General features: G+C 37.6%; 1 protein-coding gene across 1 annotated transcript in view; it reads right to left on the bottom strand.

Annotated features, from left to right (window-relative positions):
* SPATA17 (spermatogenesis associated 17) overlaps positions 230-10,159 on the bottom strand; it is a 203,092-nt gene continuing 193,162 nt past the window's right edge. Inside the window, exon 10 of the mRNA XM_018059937.1 lies at positions 230-310. Within this exon, the coding sequence (XP_017915426.1) occupies positions 230-310 (81 nt within the window). The remainder of the gene's footprint in view (positions 311-10,159) is intronic.

Below are 10,159 nucleotides of genomic sequence, written 5' to 3'. Positions count from 1 at the left end.
GGTGTTAGTTCTACTCTGAGTTTATTTTGAAGAGATCTGAAATATAAAATCCATGATTTTCAAATGTTGGAAACCATTAGACTAGCATGAAAGAAATATATGGAGCTATATTTCATAAATTATAGTAGTGTGGTGTTTTAAATGCTTCATAGTTAAGTCAATCTCATTTGATTTTTTATATTATTTACTATAGTAGTTTTGAAGTACCTTTTAGCAAAAATGCATACCTTTATACAATTTGTCCAGCTTTTGAATACATTTTTCCATACTTTGAGAAGAGATCAAATGATGGCAATACAGTTTGGAAATCCTAGGAGGAAAAAAATCAACAATTACCAAATAAGTCTTAACTGATTTACAGTATTTTGTTATGATTTATATTATATTAAATTGCTAGATAGATATCATCTAACTACACAGCAAACCTCCCATCACATCCTAAAAAAACAAAAACAAAAACAAAATAAGTAGTTATTTTTTATTAGTTGAAAGCCAGATACCTGAAGCTTTCTTAAGCACATAGTTTTGTTCTGTTTTAAGTTTTTAAGACTGCATGGATCACAACAAACTGTGGAAAATTCTTAACAAGATGGGAATACTAGACCACCTTACCTGTCTCCTGAGACCTGTGTGCAGGTCAAGAAGCAACAGGTAGAACTGAACACTGAACAACTGACTGGTTCAAAACTGGGAAAGAAGTATGACAAGGCAGTATATTGTCACCCTATTTAACTTATATGCAGAGTACATCAGATGAAATGCCGGGCTCGAAGTATCACAAGCTGGAATCAAGATTGCCAGGAGAAATATCAACAACCTCAGATATGCAGATGATACCATTATAATGGTCGGAAGCAAAGAGGAACTAAAGGGCCTCGTGATGAAGGTGAAAGAAGAGAGTGAAAAAGCTGGCTTAAAACTCAACAGTCATAAAACTAAGATCATGGCATCCAGTGCCATCACCTCATGGCAAACAGAAGGAGAAAAAATGGAAACAGGGACAGATTTTATTTTCTTGGGCTCCAAAATCACTGTAGATGGTGACTGCAGCCATGAAATTAAAAGATGCTAGCTAGCTCCTTGGAAGGAAAGCTATGACAAGCATAGAGAATGCATTAAAAAGCAGAGGTATCACTTTGCCAACAAAGGTCCATATAGTCAAAGCTATGGTTTTTCTAGTAGTGAGGAAAAAATGTGAAAATGTTAGTCACTCAGTTGTGTCTGACTCTGTGACCCTATGGGCTGTAGCCTGCCAGGCTCCTCTGTCCACGGAATTCTCTAGGCAAGAATACTGGAGTGGGTAGCCATTCCCTACTCCAGAGGATCTTTCCAACCCAGGGATCAAACCCAGTCTTCTAAATTGCAGGCAGATTCTTTGCCATCTGAGCCACCAGGGAAGCCCATGGATATGAGAGCTGGACCATAAAGAAGACTGAGCACTGAAGAATTGATGCTTTCTAACTATGGTGCTACAGAAGACTCTTGAGAGTCCCTTGGACAGCAAGGAGATTAAACCAGTCAATCCTAAAGGAAATCAACCCTGAATATTCATTGGAAGGACTGATGCTGAAGCTGAAGCTCCAATACTTTGGCTAGCTGATATAAAGAGCTGATTTACTAGAAAAGATCTTAATGCTGGGAAAGATTGAGGGCAGGAGGAGAAGGGAGTGACAGAGGATGAGACGGTTGGACAGCATTACAGACTCAGTGGACATAAGTTTGAGTATCCTCTGGGAGATAGTGAAGGACAGGGAAGCCTGGCGTGCTGCAGTCCATTGGGTCACAAAGAGCTGGACATGATTTAGTGACTAAACAACAACAGCCAAATAACAATGTTGTGATAGTTTCACAAGCACAACAAAGTGACTCAGCCATACATATACACGTATCCATTCTCCACCAAATTTCCCTCCCATTCAGGCTGCCACATAACATTGAGGAGAGTCCCCTGTACAGTAGGACCTTGTTCATTATCCATTTTAATGTAGCAGTATGTACATGTCCATACCAAACTCCCTAACTATCCCTTCCAGTAATCATAAGTTCATTCTCTAAGCCTGTGAGTCAAATACATAGTTTTTAAGAGTTGTAGATGACAGCCTGGAGAAGTTCTGAGCAACACAATGGCATGGGCCCCTGTTTGCCTAGAGCTCACAGGCTACATGTTTTACCTTGACCTTGACAATGGTGGATTTAGCTCCTTTGGTGACACAATTTTTCTTCTGCATTTCCCCTCAATGAATTGTCTCTAGCAAAACCTTTGTTTACTGAACATGTTACTTCTAAGTCTTTATACTTAGAGATGCCTCCACCTCAACAGCTTTATCTCTGTATCCTCATGGTTCATTCTTCCCTTTCATCACATCCCTGTTCAAAGAGACCTTTCATGACTACCTGCACATAAAATAATACCCCTGAAACTCTCTATTATTTTAATGGTTCTATTTTCTTCATAGCTATTGCTACTCTTTAATACCGTATGTTTATTTTGTGTCCTCCATGAGATTATAAGCTTCATACAGGTAAGTGCCCTGTTTTGTGCAAAACAGTATTTGCTGACTGAATGAATGAAAAGGGAAGGGTGTTACATCCAAATACTTAAAACAGAGGGACACTTGTGGTAAGTATCACAGAACTGATGCACACAAATGCTGAAGAAGTGCGGGAGGAAGAGAGGACAAATCATTTTTTGTTGAGTAATCAAAGAAGCAGCATTTGACTGAGAACAGAAACGAATGCTTTTCAGGTACGTTAAACTGGCAGTCATCAGAGAGGTAAAACCCTAAATCGACAGTGGATTTTGTAAGTAAGTGGTCAGACCATATAAAAGCATATGCTTCTCCTTTGCAAAGGATGTTTATCCTCAATGGAAATGATTTGGGATAATTTTATTTAAGAAAATCTCAGAAGGAAGGACCTCTGCCCAGGGTCGACCTCTTTAGAGGGTTCCTGCATTATAAACACACAGAAAATAAATGTATTGGAGAATATGCAGGAACCTTTGTCACTGCTGATCTGGCTCTCCCCTCTGGTACAATAGAGCCCCAACTCTTAAGTATCGACTTCTATGAATAACGCTATTCAGGCCCCAGGGAAAAGCCCCACATCTGTTGCTTTGTGTTTATGGAACAAAGCGTCTAAGCCCAAGTGACATGAAGGACAAGAGGTTGTAACAGACACTGCTTTAGAGTATGAAAAAAATCTGCGTGACAAAAATGCTTAAGTAAAAGACAAATTCATTAGTTTGAGCAAAATCCTTCCTTTTGGACAGCATGAATGCAACAGAACTTTATATAATGAAGTATTATATTCTTGGGGTGCTGAAATCCATACTCTGGCTTCCTTTCTATTTGATACTGTGATTCTAGGGGCACTCAGTAATCGACGCAGCATTTGCAAGAGTTGCACATGACATAGAGGGTGTATTTTGAGATAGTTAAGTAATTCATATTACTTTTAAACTTGAATGTCTGAAGGTAGGCCTATGTGTGAAGCATTACTGTGATTTTTTACTGTTGGCAATGATGAATCCTGAAGACGAGGATAATGAACAGCTTGTTTTATAAATATTTGTCTGCAACAATAATCTAGGTTTCAAGACAGTAAATGAAAAGGTTAGTTTTGTGCAAATGATCTTAGTTGAAACTTTTGATCATGTTAGCTATGTTTTTAATATGTATTTTTATAACTGTATTTATATATTTAGTTTTGGCTGTGCTGGGTCTTCCTTGCTGCACAGGCTTTTCTCTGGTTTCGGAGAGTAGGGGCTACTCTCGAGTTGCGGTGATTGGGCTTCACATTGCGGTGGCCTCTCTTGTTGTGGAGCGCAGGCTCTCGGGCGTGTGGGCTTCTGTAGCTGTAGCACATGGGCTCAGCAGCTGCAGTCCCAGGGCTCTAGAGCTCAGGCTCAATAGCTGTGGTTCACAGGCTTGGCTGCTCTGCGGCATGTGGGATCTTCCAGGACCAGGGATCGCACCCATGTTGCCTTCACTGGCAGGTAGATTCTTTATCACTGAGCCACCAGGGAAGCCACAGCTGTTTTTTATTTTATTATAATAAACAATTTTTGTTATTTTAAATTTTTATTTCTATTTTTTTCTCTTTTAAAAAAATGAAATATAATTGATTTATAATACTCTATCAGTTTTAGGTGTACAGCATAGTGATTCAGTATTTATATAGATCATACTTCATCAAAAGTTATTATAAGACACTGACTATAATTCCCTGTGCTATACAATATATCCTGTTGCTTATCTGTTTAACAACAGTATTTAGTATCTGTTAGTTCTATACCCCTAATTTTCCCCTCTCTCCTTCCCTCTCCCCTTTGGCAACCAGTAGCTGTTTTCTACATCTGTAAGTCTGTTTTTGTTTTGCATATACTTTTTTTGTATTATTTTTAGTTTATGCATATAAATGATACCACATAGTGTTTGTCTTTTACTGTCTGATATCCACTAGAAATTTATTTCTACATGAAATGAACAACATTAGAGAATAAATAAATGAAGGGAAAGATCTTAATTAAATAACAGCCTTGTTCAAAATAATAACAACAAAATATAATCAGTGATTATAGCTTACGGATAAGATAAACAAATGACAACAATATTATAAGGAATGGGAGGGAGGAGCTGGGAATAATCTGTTAAAAGGCAGTTGAACTGTCCATGAAATAATATAGTGTTATTTGAAAGTAGATTTGGATTAGTCATAAATGTATATTCCAAACTCTAGAGTAACCACTAAAAAATTTTTTTTAAAGAAGTAGAATTGATGTGCTAAAAGGAGAAAAAAACGAAATCATATAAATGCTAAATTAAAACTAGCAAAGCCAGAAAGAGTGGAAGGCAAAACCAAAACAAAAAACCAACAAAGAACAAGGTAATGAATGGAAAACAGATATAAATATGTAGATTTTAATCCAATTATATTATATCACTTTAAGTGTGATTTTAAACATACTAATAAATAGTATATTTAAATAAACTAATAAAAGGCAGAGACTGTGGATACGAAAACAAGACCCAACTATCTAGTGGGTACATGAAACCTGTGTGCTGTGCTTAGTCACTCAGTCATGTCTGACTCTTTGTGACCCTTTGGACTGCAGCCCACCAGGCTCTTCTGTCCATGGGATTTTTCAGGCAAGAATACTGGAGTGGGTTGCCATTTCCATCTGAGCCATCACGGAAGCCCATATGAAACCTACTTTAAATTGAAAAAAAAAAAACAGATTAAAAGTGAAGGGATGGAGAAAGATATACCATCTAACATTAATTAAAAGAAAGTTGAAGTAGACACATTAATTTCAGACAAAACAGACTTCACGACAAGGAGAATTATCTGGAATAAAGACAGGCATTAGATGATAAAGGGGTCAGTTCTGTAAGAAGACATAACTGTCCTTAATGTGTATGTACCTAACAACAGAGCATCAAAATATAGGAAGTAAAAACAAATAGAACTGCAAGAAACGATAGACAAATTCACTACTGTAAAGCAGTCTTCAATACCCCTTTATAAACAACCGGCAGATCCAGCAGGCAGAATGTCAGTAAGGATACGACTGAACTGAACAGCACTGTCGCTCAACTGGATGTAACTGGCATTTATAGACTTCTTCATCCAACAATGACCACACACTCTTCTCAAGCTCTCATGGAATATTCCCCCAGATATACCACGTCCTGAGCCATAAATCGTACCTCAACAATTTCAAAACAGTAGACATCATACGAAGTATGCTTTTAGACCATGATGAAATTAAACTGAAAATTAATAACAAAAAGACAGTGTAAAATTTCTGAGTATATTTGGAGATTAAATAACATACTACTAAATAGTATATAGTCAAAGAAAAAAAGGTCAAGAAAAAAATATTTTGAGTTAAAACTAAAATACAACCTGTCAAAATTTGTGGGATGCAGCAAAAGCAGTGTCTAGAGGGAAATTTATAACAATGAAGTCATATAGTAGAAAAGATGAAAGATCTGGAGTCATTAGTCTAAGCTTCCACTTGGAAACTAGAAACTAGTTTCTAGGAAACTGGGAAAAGCGTAGATTGAATCCAAAGTGCCAAAGAAAATAAAATCAGAGTCGAATTTGAAAACAGGAAATCAATAGAAAAAAATCAGCAAAACAAAAACTAGTTCTTTCAACAAGTGACAAATACCTAGTCAGGTTAAGAAAAAAGAAAGAAGATACGACTTACAAATATTAGAAATGAAAGCTGAACCATCACTACTGATCCCACAACATTAAGAGGATAATTAAGGAAATTTATGAACAACTCTGTTCGTACATTTGATAACAGGTGAAATGGACCAGTCAAGGAAGTCACAGGCTACCAAAACTCAAACAGGAGAAATAATCGGAATAGGTCTATATTTATTTGTAAAAAATGAATAAATAATTAAAAACTTTCCAAAACAGGCCCAGATGATTTCACTGGTGAATGATACCAAAGAAGGAATGATACCAATTCTTTATAATTCTTTTCAGAATACAGAAGCATGGGAAGCACTTTCTAATTCATTCTGCTTCATCATCTATAAAATGGAGATATCTTGCAGGATTGGTATGAGGATTAAATAGCATAAAACACTTGGCACTTGCCATTAGTTTCTTCCTCTGCCTTTCATTCAAGGGTAAAAATCTATTCATATTCTATCCAGCATGTGCTTTTAAAAGTTAAATAAACTCCATCTACACATATGAGAGACTGATTATGGTACAATAATGTAGTGAAACAGGACTAAAAGAGTTTTGATCATATCTTCCATCAGTAAAAATATTTTAAGCATCCTCAATATATTTTGCTTATCTGTTTGAAATTATATATGTGTAAATATAATATGAGATAGACATACAAATGAGATAAAAATAAATAGAAGCTGTAATATTTTCTTCCCTCATTCCTTTGGATATTTTTGTGTACTTAGTTCTGGGTCCTTCTAATATAATGAGTGAGGCAATAACGAATTCTGTGTTATACTTTAACCTGTATGTTGCACTAACATTTGAACATCTACAGTGTGTCAGCACCCTGCTACACAGCTTCCAACTAATGGTAAACCAAAGGGCTTCCCTGGTGGCTTGGCAGTAAAGAATACGCCTGCAATGTAAGAGACCTGGGTTCAATCCCTGAGTCTGGAAGATCCCCTGGAGAAAGAAATGGTAACCCACTCCAGTATTCTCGCCTGGGAAATCCCACGGACAGAGGAGCCTGGCAGGCTAAAGTCCATGGGGTTACAAAGAGTCAGACATGACTTTGCAACTAAACAACAACAATGGTAACCAAAATTTAGTTCTGTCTTCCCGGGATCCCTCACGGGGAAGTGGGAGAGTCAGACAATAGGCATTGAGAGTTTTGTAGATAAATAAGAACTGACTCTTCAAGTACCTGTACTTTATATCCTGTAATAGAAAATCTTTCACAAATTCTTTATCATTCTTATTTTATTTGAAACCCTACTTTCTTGTGAAAGTGAAAGTCTCTCAGTCCTATCTGACTCTTTGTGACCACATGGACTATAGAGTCCATCGAATTCTCCAGGCCAGAATACTGGAGTGGGTAGCCTTTCCCTTCTCCAGGGGATCTTCCCAACCCAGGGATCAAACCCAGGTCTCCTGCATTTCAGGCAGATTCTTTACCAGCTGAGCCACAAAGGAAGCCCACTTTCTTATCTGGCCCTATTGAACCAATGACTGTTACCTCTGATATAGAAAGAGCTGGATTCGCCATTAAGACAGCTTTGTTCAATCTTTAAGTCATGTTCAACTCTTTGTGACCCCACGGACTGCAGCACGCCAGGTTTCCCTGTCCTTCACTATCTCCCAGAGTTTGCTCAAACTCGTGTCCATTGAGTCGGTGATGCCATCCAACCAGCTTTGGTTTCAGAAAAAATCAGGTGCTGTTTATAATATGCCTCAAATATATAAAACAGACCACCCTGCCCTGGGAAACTATTTATTAGTTCAAGAAAACACCAGCACAACACTTGTACATTGTCACTTTTGAAATGGGGGGTGAGGGACAGCTTTTCTGAAAAATAACCTCATCAAGGAAAAACACTGGGGATGTAATTCTAAATCCTGCCACAGCCCTTGCTTGCCAGAGCAGACAGCTTTTGCCATTAGGATGCCCAGCCAAACACAAATAATCCACTGCCAAAATGAGCTCCTTGGGACAATTTAGGACTCTTTGGAAGTGAACGGCTCTTTGAGCTGGAATGCAGCCCAGGTCCATTTTCAAACCCAAGTCAAAATGACAAAGAGCAAATTTCCTGGGCCACTCACCCTCAAAGTGTTAAGATTACTTTAGGTTGGCAGCTGTGCTGTTTATCTAGTTATTTAAGGCTTTTCATCAGATACTCACAACCAGCTTCAATGTTGGTAAGCAGGGCAGAGCTGATACACTAAAGTAGAAAAAACCTCCAAGATTAAAAGGGAAGGATGGAAACCAAAGGTTATGCACACATTGGTCAGCTTAAAATATTCTTTTTACATATTCATATTCCAAAGATTTTCCTTAGAGCTAAACACGCACACACACACACACACACACACACACACACACACACACACACACACAGAAAAAAGGAGAATGGCAAGAACTTTCAGCTGACTAGTCAATACAGGAAAATAGTTCCTGAAAGAGACCACAGTTAAGTCTGGGTAGTACTTGGGATTTTCCACAGTCTATAAACAAGAGTTCATTGGCAGGTTGAAAGATCACCCAGAATTATTCCTGCATGATCAAACCATGCTCTCAGGACACGCAGAGAAATCTGTGATGGCCCGAACATCTCCACTGTTTTAACAAAGAACATACGCGCAAAGGCTAAGAGTTGTAAGAGTTACTCTTTTTTTTTTTTTTTTTCTGTCCACTATGAGTTTTCAGGAAGACATCCCAAAGCAGTCTCTATTACTGTGCTCTTTTCAGCTCCCTAGATTTAGGATTTAATAAGTATTCATTCAATTAAATCATTTGTATATGTTTCCAAACAGCTTTTAGCTGAGTTGACAATACATCTATCTGAACCTAGAAAGGTAACCAAGTTCATCTGTCTGTTATGTCATGCTCAGAGTCTCACCGAGGGTATTTGCAAGGGTTCTTTGAGAACTTTAGGAGTTCTGTTCTGAGGCAGGTTCGTTTTGGAGCTAAGCTGCCAGGGTGCTTGTTTTCTCATTTGAAAGACATAGATGAAATGATATAAAAATAATGACAGCCCACTCACAGGGCTGTTATTAGGATTACAAGAGTGCATAGGTAGGTTTAAAGATCCCTGTCATGTCTGACTCTTTGCGACCCCATAGACTGTAGCTTGCTAGGCTCCTCTGTTCATGGAATTCTCCAGGCAAGAATACTGGAGTGGGTTGCCATTTCCTTCTCCATTAGGATTACATGAGTTCATATTTACAAAGCAATTAAAACAGTGTCTGGTATATAGCAAGTACTCAGTATTAGCTATCTTCAGATAAGAAACTCCTAAAAACCCTTTAACTTTTATAAAAAGTAGTTGTGGAAAAATAACCCTAAACAGTTGCTTATTCAAAGGTCGTTTATATTTGGCTTCAGTGTGCATATTCTTATTTATAAGTAGGTGGATCTAAACTCTAAAGTTGTACATTTGAGTTACTTTTAATCCTTTTTCCATTTTTATATGTTTCTTTTCCTTAACAGTTTTATCTTGTTCTTATTTAGGTCACGCTCCTTTCCCACCTATAGAGTCTTGATTATAAATGCAGAAGTGGGAAATGGTAGGCCAATATGTAAGCTGAAGGACCAATAATGGGATTTCTTGTTCGACTTTTCCATTGTGTTATGGTGTATATGGATTACAGCCACAGTAAAAGAGACACAAGACAGAAAGATATGCAAAAAGTAATAGGCCTAGATGAAGAAATATGGATGTACAGATAAAATGTGGCCTTAACCGTTTAATTTCAACTATAAACAATAAGAACGTCATCTAAATAAAGCCACTGAAATGGAACACCCAACTGGAGACAATGTTGTAGTTAGAATCATCTGTAGCCTGTAAGTTGTTTTAATAACAGAGCTCATGAATGATATCAGGGTAGGAGGTTCCAGTAAGATAACTTTCAAACACAAAGGTAGCCCGTTTTAAGTAGTGAAGTGCAAGTAAGT

The sequence above is a fragment of the Capra hircus genome, chromosome 16 (genome assembly GCF_001704415.2).
Source record: "Capra hircus breed San Clemente chromosome 16, ASM170441v1, whole genome shotgun sequence".
In the NCBI taxonomy this organism is placed as follows: Eukaryota; Metazoa; Chordata; class Mammalia; order Artiodactyla; family Bovidae; genus Capra; species Capra hircus.
The sequence above is the reverse complement of the archived record's forward strand: the minus strand, read 5'-3'. Positions and strand labels throughout refer to the sequence as shown.